At 42.5% G+C, this 15,319-nt stretch overlaps 1 protein-coding gene across 1 annotated transcript in view; it reads left to right on the top strand.

Annotated features, from left to right (window-relative positions):
- MRPS5 (mitochondrial ribosomal protein S5) overlaps window positions 1–12,125 on the top strand; it is a 63,355-nt gene extending 51,230 nt beyond the window's left edge. Inside the window, exons 8-11 of the mRNA XM_026080671.1 lie at window positions 707–764; window positions 1,710–1,772; window positions 9,605–9,741; window positions 11,544–12,125. Coding sequence (XP_025936456.1) covers window positions 707–764; window positions 1,710–1,772; window positions 9,605–9,741; window positions 11,544–11,768 — 483 coding nt within the window. The 3' untranslated portion in view covers window positions 11,769–12,125. The remainder of the gene's footprint in view (window positions 1–706; window positions 765–1,709; window positions 1,773–9,604; window positions 9,742–11,543) is intronic.
- The last annotated feature ends 3,194 nt before the right edge of the window (window positions 12,126–15,319 follow it).

Raw genomic sequence — 15,319 nt, 5'->3', positions numbered from 1 at the left:
CAGCCACCCCAACCTTCAGCAACCACCACCCTGATCAGTCAGCAGCCATCAACATTGAGGCAAGACCCTCCATCAGCAAAGAGATTACAACTCGCTGAAGGCCCAGATGATAGCATGTGTTAGCAATAAAGTATTTTTTATTTAAGGTATGTACATTGGTTTTTTTCTAAGACATAATGCTATTGCACACTTAATAGACTACAGTCTAGTGTAAACATAACTTTCATATGCACTGGGAAACCAAAAAATTCGTGTGACTTGCTTTATTGCGATATTCGCTTTATTGCAGTGGTCTGGAACTGAACCCACAACATCTCCGAGGCATGCCTGTATAATTGTGAGGGAATTTTTCTCTTATATACACATAATGAGTTTATTAAGGCTCCTTTAGATGTCAATATATTACTTGTAATCTACATTATTCTAGTTTGTGTTGTAATGCTCAATAGCAATGGTAAAATACACAAAGTTTGATACAGTTGTTACTAGATTAAGAAGCCTTTTGAAATGTTGAATCTGTTAGGAGAAAATCATTCTTTGAATAGAGCATTTTGATGTCCATAAACTGAGTGGATTAGATATGGCTAATCTGTTTTCTTGAGGTTCCTTCCTTGTTTTTTCTGTCTAGTTAACTGAACAAAAGTAAATTCCAGATGCTTTGCAGAAAAATTCTAGAAAAAAAACATTTTGTGCCTTTCTTTCCTAGGCAAAGAACAAAGCGATACGCTGTTTACATTTTATAGAGCTGTATCAAAACCACACAAGTAAGTATTATGATTTTTCTTAGACTCTTTCTCTAAGTTTCAATAAGTACTGAATATACAAACAAGAACTAGTTGCAACTAGTTGTATAGCATGAAAAGATGTTAACTAAAACCTTTTTGGGCTGATGCATTGTATTATTCTTTGTGCGTCGTTTTGTTTCTCCAGCATGCTATCTGAGATCTTGGCCCCAGACTATTTTAGCTAGACAGCAGTAGTGTCAGAGTACGGAGTCTGTCAATCTCTGTGTAAAACAAGTCACCATTATCTGGGATGAATGTGCAGTTTACTCTTTACTTTCATTCAGACTTGTACCAACAATTACAGGAAGGGCCTTGAAGAAAAGTTGTGTTACCATTTCATAACATAAGCTGTTGTTTTTAAAATATTAAATTGAGAGATTTATCTCCCTTGCACTCTCCCTCCTCCACCATGTTTAAAATGTATATACTTAATGCATAGTGGGAACCTAGTTATTTCAGGCTCTTAAGAAATTCTTATATAACAACATTGCACCAAAAAATGAGTCTGGGGTTCTTTATGAAGCAGAAAGACGGCTGAAATGGTAACTCTCGTGTATGGAAAATCCAAGAACACTGAAGCCTAAGGGGAAATCTTAGGTTAAAGGCTGAATTACTAGAAAATGTAAATACCAGGAAGAATGTTCAAATGCCTCACATGTGAGCTCTCTTCAAAGTTAAATGAGGATGATTAGATGCATACTTCAGATTTTCCAAGTAAATCCTGATTATTTTTTTTATGGAACAGTAAAGTAATATTCACAGGTGTGTAAACAGTCTTAATCTACTCCAGAACTTTACCTGGATTAACCCTTCTCTTCCTGTTCAGTGTTCTGAAAAAGAAACGTACTCCTTAGGTGTGCTAGCTTAAAGGCTTTCTACAAGGAACAATTATACTGTAATGCTTTTTTTTTTCCTCCCTTCCAGTTTACCATGACATTAGTGTGAAATTTAAAAGGACAACCATCCGCATGAAGAAGCAAAACAAAGGTAACTAAAGCTGCCTGGAAATTTTGAAGTTTTATTAATTATGGACTAGTATTTATTTGAAGATGGTAAATTTGTACAATGTTCATTTACTTCAGAGACATATCATTTGATTCTAGTCTATCATGTCTTAAACGTTGAAGACAACCCACTGTGTTTCATTAGAAATTCCTGCTGTAGCTGACTTTGTTTTTGTTTTTGTCAGTCAAGTTTTCTCCCTTTCCCACTGGTGGATGCTCTAATTCCTGGTTTTCTTTTACCCTTGTTGCTTCCCCTTCCTTTTGGCTCCCAGTCCGTGTCTCTCCATGTGCTTTGTTTTCTTCTCTCTCAGGTTTCCAAAATGTAGCTCCGCCTGCTCTAAATTRCTTTAAATGTGGAAAAGTTTAATCTCCTTCTAATAGCATAAATGTTGGAGGCAAAGGCCTTTAGAAGTATCTTGCAGGCATTTATTCCCACCATAATCCCATGCATGTTGTGGAAAACTGATAGACTCATTCCAGTATTTTTAACCTTTTTAATCACTGTTTTCAAGACAAAGTTCAGAGATATTTTAGTCTGCAATATTGGGAGTGCTTCAAATGTGAATCAGAGTGCAAGTGCCTCAGATCCATGCCTTTTGAAGAGCAGCATCTGTCAAAGCCCCACTGATGTACCCATTCCTCCTAATCCCACGCTGGGGTAGAGTGGGCAGCAATCCTCCCTCCGCTGTCTCAGACTACCTGTGGCCATGAGCTGGAACCAGGACAGCATCCAACCTGCTGCTCCATCAAAACCGTTACTGCTTTATTTTCCCTAAAATAAAAGCCTACCAAGAGCTCCCAGTGTGGAAACTGATACGCTGTCTAGAGAAATTCTCTACCCTAGCTTCTTGCCCTGCACCAGACCAGTACAAAGACCATCTCGCTGTTGCGTAGCAGCAGASTTTCATCTCTCTATCTTTGCAAGCTGTTCACCTTCACTTTGATCCCAATYGTAGTAAGGGCAGATGCTTCTTTAGACTCCCATAGGTTAGATACAAGTAGTACTGAGTCCACACCTGGTGGCTCTCGGCTCATTGATCTGTTCTTCCATATGGTTACCAGTCCATTAAAAGTACTTCAGAAAAGTATTTTCAGTCCACAGTGGTACTAAGTCACTGTTGATAGTTGTGAAGTATGGCATCCCAGCATGTCCCAGCAAGACACAGCAAACACTCAGATGATTGTCTGTCTTCTCAGAGGACTATCTCCTGGTAAATGATAAAAGGGAATGTCTCGTTCCTTCCCAGATGATGGAACTCATACAATTTATAGTATGTAGAGATGAGGAACATGTACTTGCCCAAGCACAGGCTCCCATCATTGCCATTGCTCCTACTCAAGAGAAAAGGAACCTGGACCACAGCCATATAGATTTATTTGGGGAAGCTTTGATGTGTTAGTGGGCAGGAAATTGAGGGAGGACCGTGGCAGCTTTCACCTCACAATTTTGGCCAAACAGATGCACAGTCCACCAGACGTTGCCACTCAGTTGTGTGTGTGCTGTCTCCACCAGCTTCCACTCAAGCGCTGACCTTTTGAAGACGCGGGGAATGCAGTGCTGATTTTCTACTATCCCTTTCCTCACCTTCAGAGCTGTTGCAATCTGTGCTTTGCCAGCCGCTGGCGATGCTGGGGATACGTTCACAGCAACCTTGTAACCTGGCATCGTGCTTTTCAGGATTGCATCGTAAAAACTCTTTATCATATGAAGCAGTTTTTAGAGTTAAAGGTTAGCTTATTTCTAATGCATTGCAGTTCTGGGTGTGGTTCATTTTACCTTCTAGGCAACTTGTGTTTTAAAGAGCTTGAGTGATGATACGAGGTCATTTCTTTGCATGAACCTTTGAACTAGACTTTTATGTACAAGTGTTTGATTCAACTCATTTAGCATAACTTTGCTTTCAGAACAGATGTAGGTAGTGGCTGTTTCACAGAGAACAGATTTAGTTGCAGCTGAATGTCCTAATTGGTCCTGTAATTTTAACATGCAAACAGGAAATAAATTCAGCTGCGTGACTGATCCTTTATAAATCATTTTAGTTTTGTTATGGTAAGACCTGAATTGCAAGAGCATTTAATGATTAGCTCATAATGAGTCAGAGACCTGGGATAATTTTTCAGAAATAACTGCCATTGTGTTCAGTTACTTAATTATTTCATCAATTTCTGCAACCTTTGAGTAAGCTGAAGCATTGACACTTTGGACATAGCGTTTGATTTTGTGTAGCTAATATTGTTGTTCTGCACTGTCATGTTAATAATATGAGAATATAATTATTAATGTTCAGAGTTTTTAATATGTATTTTGCAAGCATCTAAAATTGCTACGAACCTTCAATACAGTTTTTACTAGATGACATTATTTTGGTTCTGAGATAAGGATTTTTTTAATCAGTGTGACGGAAAAGTGATAGCGTGGGCTTAGAAAAATCTTCTCAAAGCAGCAGGCGTCGAGTCAGATTGTCTTCTCATTTAAGTTTCTGCAGTTCTGCATTTAATGACCCCTCAAGGTCATAAATAATTTGGCCTGTGATTTTTAAGGTARCCAGTTTTAACAAGCTTCAATTTAGCCTTCAATGTATTAAAGCAAAAACATACAAAGAACAGGAGTAACACAACCGAACTACACGTTTGACCATCCACCTACAAACAATGATGCTATTGCTGTTAAATGGCAAAGGAAGGTCCTCATTAGATGCTGTTACCTTCTTGCAGTAGGACACAGAATAAGGCATTCCTTCCCATCTCGTCTGATGTGTTCCATTCCTGGACCTCAGAAGCAAGAGCAGCCAGGGCCACCTTACAACTAATATCGCTTCACCACACTGTTGTCCCCTTTTATTGCCATTTTACTGTTGGCTTTAAGAAGCAAACTGCCTCTCCACTGCCTTCTCTTTTTTTCCAGAGAGGACCTATCTGTAGCTAACATACTACTCTTACCCTGCCCAGTAAGACTGTTCATTCCTCTTACACACTGAACATCATGTGTGAAGACCACTGATTGATCTTGCTTGGAAAAATATATTTAGTTTGCATTTTGTTCTAGGCTTTGAATGTGCTGTAGCAGCATCATTCTGCTGATTTCTGTTTTGTTTTTGGTCCACCCCCAGGTCCTTTTTCTGTTGCTGTTCAGTCAGTCTTTCCCATTTTGTATTTGTGCTTTTCATTTCTCAGCACAGCACTTTGCACTTATCTTTGTTAAATTTCAGTGTTTTCACTTCAAACTGTGTCTCCAGTTTTTTAGGCCCATGTTGACCTCTCCTCCTCACCCCCAGTGTGCTTGCAGCCTTTCCTGAGTTAATGTCCTCCACCCATTTTTTCAGTCTCTTTTCCACTATTCAAGTTGTTAGTGAAGGTATTAGCAGGAACTAAAGCCAGAAGAGATCCTCAGTAGGATCCTATTTGGGGAATGCTCTCGGCTTGGCAGCAGACTGCTGGTAATGGGGACACATGCTTTAATGATGATTTTGCATGGTCATTATTTCCCTTGTTTATTTTGTGAGAAAATCATGCAGAACTGTGTCGGAATATAAAATCCAGTTCTGTCACATTAGCACCTTAGTCCTAAGGTAGCATCCATGCCAGAGAAGGGAATCTGGTTAGTTTGACATTGAGCATATCTGTGTTGGGCATTTTTGGACAGTTCTCCAAGCACCTAAAACCTGATTGATAATAGCATGTTCTGTGCCTGTCTGAGCACTGAATTTAAGCTGACTGATCTGTACTGTCCCAAGTCCCCCTTTTTCTGTTTTGAAAGCTATACCAGTCCTTCGGGTCTTCGTCTGTCCTCCCTAGCTGCCAGTTAAAACCAGGAAACCCTTTTCCACATAATAAATATTTTCCCTCCTGTTTAACTGATGGAATAGGTCCTGCATTTCTTATTTCTTGAAGCAGGTTTGATGTTATCTGAGAAAAAAATCCGTGTTCATGTCCAGTATGCTTTGGAGGGGCATCACTGGGCTCACTCAGAAGTGTAACAACGGATCAGTACTACAGGTTGAGTGTGTGTGTGTGTGTGAGAGACGGAGACAGAGAGATGCATCGCTATGTCCTCATAATGTTCCAAGTCATAYGTCTGTGCAAAAATGGAGTTTGTAGGGGCGGTCTAGATAAAGCCCTTCCTGATTTTGCCTTAATCCCTGCCAGGCTTTGGGGTCTGTGGTACACCGTAAAGGCCAGATTCATGGTAGCAGAGGGAGCTGGCTGTAATTTAGCAGTTACGTGACTAGTGGAGATGTTGCAGAACAAGACTTAACTTGAGCCGGGCGGGCTCGCTGTGGGCTCTGGGCTTTGTGTCTGCCACCATGCCAGGGCGCTCCTATTTCTAGCGTGTGCTGGAGGGCTGAAAGCTGCCCAGGGTATTGCTTGCCTGCGCTGCAAAACATGCTGTGTTTTGGGGTGTGGACAGCTCTTAATCTTCATCTGTGACTGTTCTTTACACTTCAAAGCAGTCACAAGAGTACCCCGCTAGCCACACCGAGGCATCTGTGAGCAGTGTACATCAGTTCCTAACGTCAATTAATAAAGGGAAATGCAAACCAGTTTGTCAAATGGACTTAGGGGGCTGTGAAGCCCAGCACCGCTACCTTGTAGCCGTACTCAATGAGAAATTACAGTTTGTTCTTCCTATTTCTGTCTCTAGATGCGGTATATGTAGACTCTCTTCCTTTAAAGTATCAATGACTCCTCCTGTTTGCTGGTGGCATTGCAGCGGTACAGTGCTGTGTGCTGAAGCCTCTCACTTTGCCTAATTACAGCTGGTGGATTCCTATATTCGGCTTGTTCCCAGTTCCTGTACGTAGGACTCAGGCAGCTATCTCAACAAATAATCACAACAAAGCCTAATGGTTTAATAGAAAAGCTAAGGTGACCCTTAAGTGTCCCTTTCTTGAATTTATTCATCATTTCTGTAAAACGGAAGATACCCCAGTCTTACAGTCAGGACAATATATTAGACAAGTCAAATCCAGGTTTAAAGAGCTGTGTAATGTGAACGTCTATATGTGAACTTAATTTGGAGTAGACTGGTCCCTTAATGTGGATTTAAAGAGGATATTCTATTTCCAAACTCATGTTAGTTGGCTACCCAGAAAATCTACCATAGTTTACTCATAACGGGTTGCGTTTAGAATAGAGATAACTCAGAAAATTTAGTTCATAGGAGGAATACATTTTAAATGAGTCTTCTCTTGGTTACCCGTGTGTATTTTTCAGTGCGAGAAACTTTCAGTAATATTTAGATGTCTCTATTGTCTTTTATAGGCCTCACTGGTTAAACTGCAGTAATGCAGCATGAGTGCCAGGGGCAAGTTAAAAATGTCTGAGCACAACTTTTTCTCCACAGTTAGAGTTTGCAGTTGAAATCCTTTGCTTTTGTATTGGGAATAAATGTTGTTCAGTGACTGATTGACTAATTTGCTGGCTGATGAGTTTCATGTATTAAAAATCTACAGAAGCCTGATGGAATTAAGGTGGGAGAACAGCAAAGATGCAGAAGACCAAARATGAAATGCTTTAAGTCCCTGGAAATGAAACTTTGACAAACAGCCTCTCAGAGATCGTTCACATGTAATTGTGTCTAAAACTTGATTGTGTCTCATAGCATAGAAAACAATATTTTTCTCAAATGTCAGAATAAATGGCTTTGGAGGGTTATAGTTTGTTTACCAATTACAGGTTAGAAGAATAAGGGAAATATTGGCACAGTAAAGCATGCAGCACTGGAATATGTTATTTTTTCTTCATTTACTCAGCAACAAGACTGTCCTGCAGAATGGACTAATTTGTAAGCTGTCTTTGTAGCTTTTAAGTAAAATACATTACAACTATCACAAACACGTTTTTAAAGATTAATAGAGCTAGGCCACATAAAACAAGTCTCCTTGGGGAGCGAGAGAGCAAAACTAGACTCTCCAAAAAATAACCCCCTAATCTAGCAAGTCTAAGAAAGCATTTGCAATTAATGCTAGTGCAACGTAATTATGCATTTGAGCTAATGGAACGCTTTAGGATGGAGATGGGTGCAAATGAGATGCAAACCTATATGCGTTTGTGGGATTTGGAATATAGTTGTGTCTCCCTCCCACTCCCCTACAAATTCCAAATTGTGATTGTTACTGCCTTTTCTAATTTCACCAGCGGTTTCCACACACCCCAGGCTTTTTTTGAATGCTCTTTTTGCTTTCATGGAATACTCTCTTGTTCTTCAAGCTTAATTAAAATAATTGTTTCTTCCAGAATTAGTGGAATTATTTTACTGTCTTTCCAATGTAGCATTAGCTCCCAAGAATCTGTTATCCGCTTCATTTCCATGTCCAGTCCTTCATGTCGTGCCATTAAGGTAGTAATGGAATGTAATTCATGCCGCTTTTTGAGGCCAGAAGGAAGGAAGTGCTGTCTCTGCACAGTACCTTGGCAATCTCCTCCACTCGCTTACACAATATATAGTAGTCTGCTGGCCTTTGTAACGTGGACAGGACTAGCGTGACTTCTTTGTGGCTGTTGTCTAGGGGCTGTTGTATCTTGCCCAGGATGTGTAGCAGGTCAGGCAGCACGTAACAAGTTCACATTTTGAAGATTAACTACAGAGTGTGAATTTGGTATAAGTGGGTGCAATGATGCCTTCCTCAACCAGTCCCACCTCAGCTGCTCAGAGTTTTGCTTACCAAGAGCTGAGTAAAATAAAATAAAAATGTGGTAAGTTTTATTTGGCTACCCAGAGGCTTGTAGGCAGCAAGAGAGACCAGTGCCAGTGTGTGCTCAACCCCTTTCCCAGTGGCTCTGTCTTCAGGCCAGACTTCTCTGCTGGAGCCTTATTGCTCACAGACAACATTGGACCTTCCTTTGCCTCCCCAGGCCCTCCCTGATTTCTGTGCTGCATGTGACAGAGGTATTGAGCACAATCTCGGGCTTTAGGAAGACACTGCTGGCCTCTCTGATCCAGCAGCGACCTCCTTGGGATTGGGACCTATTCACTTTGCTTCTACTGCGAGGCCCTTCTCCTTTGTACCAGGGAGCAGGGAGTCCAAAGGGCAGCACTGCATGAAGCCTGTCATTTGTTTTGAGCAGCAACTTCACAGTAGGAGACCAATTTACACCTCTCTACTATGTATCTAAACCAGGACTTTAAACTCAGATTGCCATCATTAGGAGTTACTGAAGCTGTCGCTCAGTAGTTGGTCARTTGAAATGGCAGAGAAAGCAGGTCTGAAGCTATGAAGGTATTGCTCTTTAGAAGAGACAGTCTTGTTACCCCAGTGAGCAGATCATCCCAGATCATCCTCTCTCTTTTTAAACATTTCATTTTAATATTCTTAAGTAAGCTTGTTGCCTCATTTTTCTGTTGATTTTTAGTTTTGGGGAATACTAGGTTCTTATTTGTCTGCCAAGTGGGAGAAGAAAATTGCCTTACATTTGGTGAATGTTACCTGGGGAGGTGAGGTGTGAGTTGTCCATTTGTGAACAACAGTAAACGCTTCTAAAGGTGCCAGTGGCTCTACTAAGAAATGCTACCCAGACCTGGGGTTTGCATTTTTTTAACGTTTTCTTGTTTTGAGTTTATAGATGGTGACATTTTCCATTTGATTTTGCAATACGTTAAGTAGGAAATATTTAATATAGAAAGAATATGATTTTTATGTTAGCATGGCTGTGAAGACTGGGGAAAATGGTACATTTACACTATGTTATCATTTTTAAGATATGTTAATGTGTTCTAACATAATAGGTAATGAAGATGGTTAAGAAGAGGTCTTAGATCTGTTTTTTCTGAACTAAGTTGTATGCTTACACTTAAATGTATTTTTTTTTCTCCAGGCTATGGTCTTCGTTGCCACCGAGCTATCATCACCATCTGCAAACTAATTGGCATTAAAGACATGTACGCCAAGGTTTCTGGTTCCAAAAATTTGATTAACATCACCAGAGCTCTCTTTAAAGGCTTAACAGAACAGGTAAATTGTACAGTCAACAGTCTTGTTGTTAGATCAGGGGACAGACCATGATTGATACCATAATAATTTGTGGTCAACCACACAGTTTGAATTTAAGTCTTAAAGTAGAGAAAGTTTTCCAAGAACAAACAAAATCCTTATGTGACTATTTCCTCCTACTATGCCTCCTCCGCAGGAGCTGTATAAAGTTGTCCAGTCAGGAGCAGCAGTAAGTAACTCTCTTCGTTCCACAGCCAAGTGCCTCCAAGGGAGATCTGAGCTTCTGAGCTTTCATTTGTGGGATTTTTGGTGACATTTTAAAAAGCATGGGCAGAGGAAACTGTGGCCTTGCTTTGGTTCCTGCTGCTTGTTTGTTTGCATACTAGGTTTTCATTGCTGAAGGACTGAACATAGCAGCGGCTTCTATCGCTAGTGTAACTAAGATCCCTGAAATAAATCAGGGAGGGGATGTCATTTCCTCTAACATAAAGTGCTCGCAATGCAGATTCTCTGCCTGAGTCAGCTGTCTGTAGTTAACAGAGAGATCCAGCATGCAGCATTTCATCTAACTTAGTTTGAACACCAGCCTTAGGATGAGTCAGTCCTTTGGAAATTCTTGGTTGTCTCATTTGGCCATAGGGTCTTGGCAGCTGCCAGGGTGTAGCTACTTACATTCCCAATATTTAAATGTGGCCGGATCTGCTTGCAAGGCTATAGTTGTCAAATTTGTCATTTTGTCCTAGCCAACTTTTTCAGTTTAGTCTCGGGAGAGGAGGCAGTTACAATTCTCTTTGCCCAATGAGATGCTTATAGAGACTCTTCGGTATCTGAGGATACTCAGACCTGAGGAAGTCTATCGTATATTTTTGATGCATTGTCTCTGAGAAGTCTTCCACAGAAGAAATGAAAGAAGGGCCTGCTGTATAGATCATTGCTCCTAAAGATGTGCAGTTGACAGCTTTCTTGTCTGCCCTAAAAGGGAAAAGTTTCCTTGGTCCCAGTAAACATTCTGTAGAATCTGAGCATTAACAAAACAACCTGTATATGGGGATGAGGTACAGTTGAAAATAATGTTGAATTAATATGATTTTAGTAGCTAAAATTATCTGTTAAAGCAGCAACAAGCGCTTTACTGTTGTCAAAGCAAAATTTGTATTCATATGAAACTATAAAACAGCCTAATGGCAAGTATAATTTAGTGCTGGAAAGTTTGTTGTATGGGAATTCAGCAGATAACATCTACCATCCATCTCTGTCCAGCAGCAGCTGGATATGTGTGAAAAGGATCTTTGTTTTATTTTCCTTTGCTTTGTTCTTGACAGTGCAGGATTATCTGTGTTTCTCCTCCTCAGAATGATGGCACGATACTGCACTTTGGTGCTACAGGTTACTAACATGCCAACACACACATTTATTAGCAGGATGCACCTTTTCTAGCCAGAACCCTTCCAGAAGCGAGGTGCTCTAGGGTGACATTATAGTGCTGGAAGATCAGAAGTCTAGCTACCTGAATTCCTGCTGCTTGTGCTATTAGCTCTTTTGAAATCCACAAGGATGTACCTGATGAGTCCTTTAATTTATGCAGTGTTGAAACTGTTTATTAGTAAATTACCTTTTTTTTTCTAGCCTGCACAACCATATAAAGCTTGACCTCAAGTAAACCAACATGGTGCATCATTGCTCCTGAGATTAATGTTATCTAGGTATGATTTAAACAGGGATCAGCCAGAAGTGGAAAACAAAACAGCCTTTCCTGTGATGTTTGTTAGCCTGAAACTTTTTCTAATTGTGTTTTCTTTTTCCTGTTCCTCCTGTCCCCACAGGAGACTCACCAGCAATTAGCAAACCAGAAGAACCTCTACGTTGTAGAGTTTCGGGAGGAGCAGGGCCCACTGCCCATCATTGTGGCGTCACCCGAGGGAGCCATCCGCGAAGATCCCGAGCCTGAAGATGAGGTTCCAGACACCAAGCTGGAGTGGAGTGAGGTGAAAGAAGCTCAGGGAATGAAGAAATCTCCCTGGGCAAATGTCAGACGGACAGCATGGTGAAAGCCTCAGTCACCCCGTCTCTTCTCTTCAGAGGTGCAGCTGGGAAGGTCCAGCTGAATTGGACGGTTTGTCTAGGCTTATGTTTCGGATGAGGGCACCAGTAGCTCACTCATGCCATTCATTTTGCTGCTCCCATGACTACCATTCAATGACACCATATTCTTTTCTTCTGGCCACTTTCAACTATGAACATTAACAGGGAAACGGCCAGTGGACATGACATTGACTTCAGGCATGCATTTACTCGATTCCAGAAGATGTTGTGTAATCAGCAGCTCCCTGGTTTCCTTCGCAAGCTCTTGGGAAACTACTGAAAAGATGAGGTTGTCAAAGCAATAAAGAATCCTCAGAATGAGATTAGTGTGGGTTTGTTTGTTGTTTTTTTTTCCAAAATGCCAATGTCTTCTTAAGTGTGGGAGATCTCGGAGCAAGCAGCAGTTGTGGGAGTTCATGTGTGAAATCAGAAGGCAGAAAGTGTGTGCCTTGGGGGAGAGGAGAAAAGGTGGTGATGAGCAACATCTGGGGGTGCACAAACACTAATCACGCAAGTGGGGGAGTTCCCCAACTGAAGCAGAGCCCAAATATCTGAGGACAACCACCCCACATTCTCCTGTGAGATGCTTTAGTGTTTTGACAAGCATTGGAAATGCAGTCCAAAACCTACTGTCCAGCCTTTCCTATAGCACTTTCCTCTGCATATGTGCTGGGATAGGACCTGGCTTCATTCTCTGCCAATTTGGTACCAAGTTAGAGTCTCGGGGCCCAGCCCAGAATTCGAAAGTGCTTCAGCTGTAAGAGAATTAAAGGAGTAAGAGAAAGGCCGTGATTCAGACCAGCCTCTGACTGAAGATTGAATTAAACCCCTTCATGTAGAAGGTCTCCAAGTGAAGCATGCAGAGGTAGGTGCTAGAAGCTAGATCAGCCCACTGGCTGGAGGAGACATCACCCAAGTCCCACCAGAGGACAAAAGGGCTCTGCATCTACATACAAGGACATGGTGCTCTCCTTGGCAACTGCAAGCTGTTGTCTTAGGCATTGCAAAAGAGATGCTGGAACTGAACACTGTTTCATGACAAAGTCTTAAAGCAGTCCAGGGTATAAAACAATTCAGGAGTTTACTTCAGTGCCTTCTTTTTTGTCTGAACTGTGACCAAAGCTCAAACACAGTAGCCATTTCTTTTAAGGTCTGTGAGCACTTGCCAGGTATTTCTCTGTATGCCAAAAATGTTTGCCACATGTTGTCAGTACAGAAAAAAATATCTTAAAAATGCTTCAAGATCAGCCTGGGAATCTGCATTTGATGTTAAAAGCATTTAGGAGCAAGTTTTCATTGATGTAAATTCTGTAGGTTTCTAAAGACAGCAGTGGCGTATGTACAGTCAGGCATGGTGAGTTTAATTGAATTTTATCCAACTCTGTTAATCAAAATTCTAAGTCATGCCTGCTGAGCAGTTGGCCAAATGATTTGTTCTGATTTGCCAGCTGAATCTAAATTCAGGATGCAGAGTTTGGTTTGCAAACTTTCTTCTAAGCAGCATATCAAACTGCTGCTCAAGAGTGCAGGCTCACATTTAGCTTGCCTCTTACTGCTGATGTAACTCGGGATAAAGGATGAATAAACCTGGGCTAAAGCAACCAAATCTTGCATCATTTAGCTGCACTTCAACTTGCCTCTGTCCTTGCAGAAACGCAGTAAGCTGAAGTGACCGGGTTCTGCCACTGAGCTGAAGTAGCTTCTGCTTCCTCAGGTCATGGAGATTGTCTGCAGCAACTGACTGGACCAGCTGCTCGTCATTCACCTCCCCGCGTTGCAGCAAGCAGACGGAACATGCCAGCATTTTCAGGAGTAAGTTATATGTCCATAGCAAATGAGTGACTGCCTCTGCACTCTGAGATGTCTTGCTGCCTCCTCGCACTCTGCGCTTGTATTTCCTCACCCTGAACATACAGGTAAGCGCCCGTATTCTGGCACAAGGATGGCAACGTACATGGGGACAGTGCTGCAGGAGATCATAATGGGTCAAGGCTGCACAAAAATTGGGGATGTGGGTGATGAGAGGGTCTCCAGCAGCACTCCAGCTGCCCCGTCTGGATAGCGGGGTGGGATGATAGGATCGGGTGGGCCCGTGTGTCGTCTTGGGAAGGGCTGGAGAAAAACAAGCTGTAGGGGCAGGCAGGTCCTTTGCTAGCTCTACCCAGGGCAGAGCAAGTTGTGAAAGCCAGCTCACCCAGACCTGAGTGCTGTTCCTCATGCAACCCAAACTCGGGGCTCGCACCACATTTTCCCCGCTCCCGAGATGTGCAGGCCATCACTCAAAACAGCAAGGGTCCYGGCCTCTCTGTAGTGAGTAGAGGTCTGCAAACATAAATCTCCCCAAACCCTTCCTGGTCACTCAGTACTTTTTGCTCTCACTGCACTAGTAAAACAACACTTCGTTCTTTGCAGGGGATCTTTTCTCCACAGTGGCCAGTGGTGATTTCTAGCTTGTGCCTCCAAGAGCATCCACACAAGCCTTGCAGGTCTGCCTTGTTTGGCTGGTAGAAATTAGGAGCTGCAAGGTAAGAAAGCAGTGGTAGGTGGAACATCATTTGCCTTTGCAGAGGTTGAAGAAAGTATTGCAGCAGCCACAAATTTCCATCCTTCTGCAAGGCTTGCATGCTAGCTGCACTTGCGTCTGCTCCCAGGAGGGTCTCCAGCACTCCTTTGCCCTCCCTCTGTGATCTGGAGGAGGTTTGGTACCTTAAGAATACCTTAAGAAGGTATTCTTTAATTAAGCAAGAGCAACCACGAAAACAATTTGGATGTAGTTAATGAATGATATGCCTGTAATCTTGTTTGTTTGTTTGTATCACAGGAGCTGAGGTTTTACCTGCCTTCAGGTGGATGGTTTGTTTCTAATTAGCATGCAGCTTCCCACTCTCTGGGGCAGATGCCAGCAGGCTTCATCTTGCTGCTGAGGAAGCTGGAGGAGAAGAGCAGAGGTGGAAACTCCAGTCACACTCTCAGCTGAGAGCTGATCATGGCTGCGGGAATAGACCCGAGCAAATGCAGACCCTGAGATGAAGTAGCCCCATGTGTTGGGCCAGGCTGGGAGCAGCTCTGCAGTCAAGGACTGCTGGCGCCTGGTGGGCAGCAAGCCACTTACATGTGAGTGCACCCAGCAAATGCCCCCAAGGTCCCTGCCCACCTCCCAGGCTYGTCCTGCCGTGGTGTAACACCTTCCTCCCCTCAAGTCTCTCTGTCCTTCCTATCAGGTTTGCAATTGCAACTCAGCAGTGGCAAAGAGGATGGAAAGGGACCGCAGCAAGGGCAAACCTCGGCATATTGTTATCCAGCACACACCTCCGGCATGCCCCAGCGAGGTACTTCACCACGCTCCATTTCAATTAAATAGTCATTTCCCTGTCCTGGGCGGTGCAGTGATGTGCAGTGGTTTGGGTTGGTGCCACGCTTGGTGGTTTCAATCACTGAAGGCATTGCCCCGTGGATAGCAATGCCTGTTTGCGTTAAAGCCTGTTGCGCAGTGGAGTGCTGCCTGTCTTGCAGGTGT

This window comes from Apteryx rowi, unplaced genomic scaffold, assembly GCF_003343035.1.
Source record: "Apteryx rowi isolate R43461 unplaced genomic scaffold, aptRow1 scaffold_53, whole genome shotgun sequence".
In the NCBI taxonomy this organism is placed as follows: domain Eukaryota; kingdom Metazoa; phylum Chordata; class Aves; order Apterygiformes; family Apterygidae; genus Apteryx; species Apteryx rowi.
This window is presented reverse-complemented; position numbering and strand designations above follow the sequence as displayed.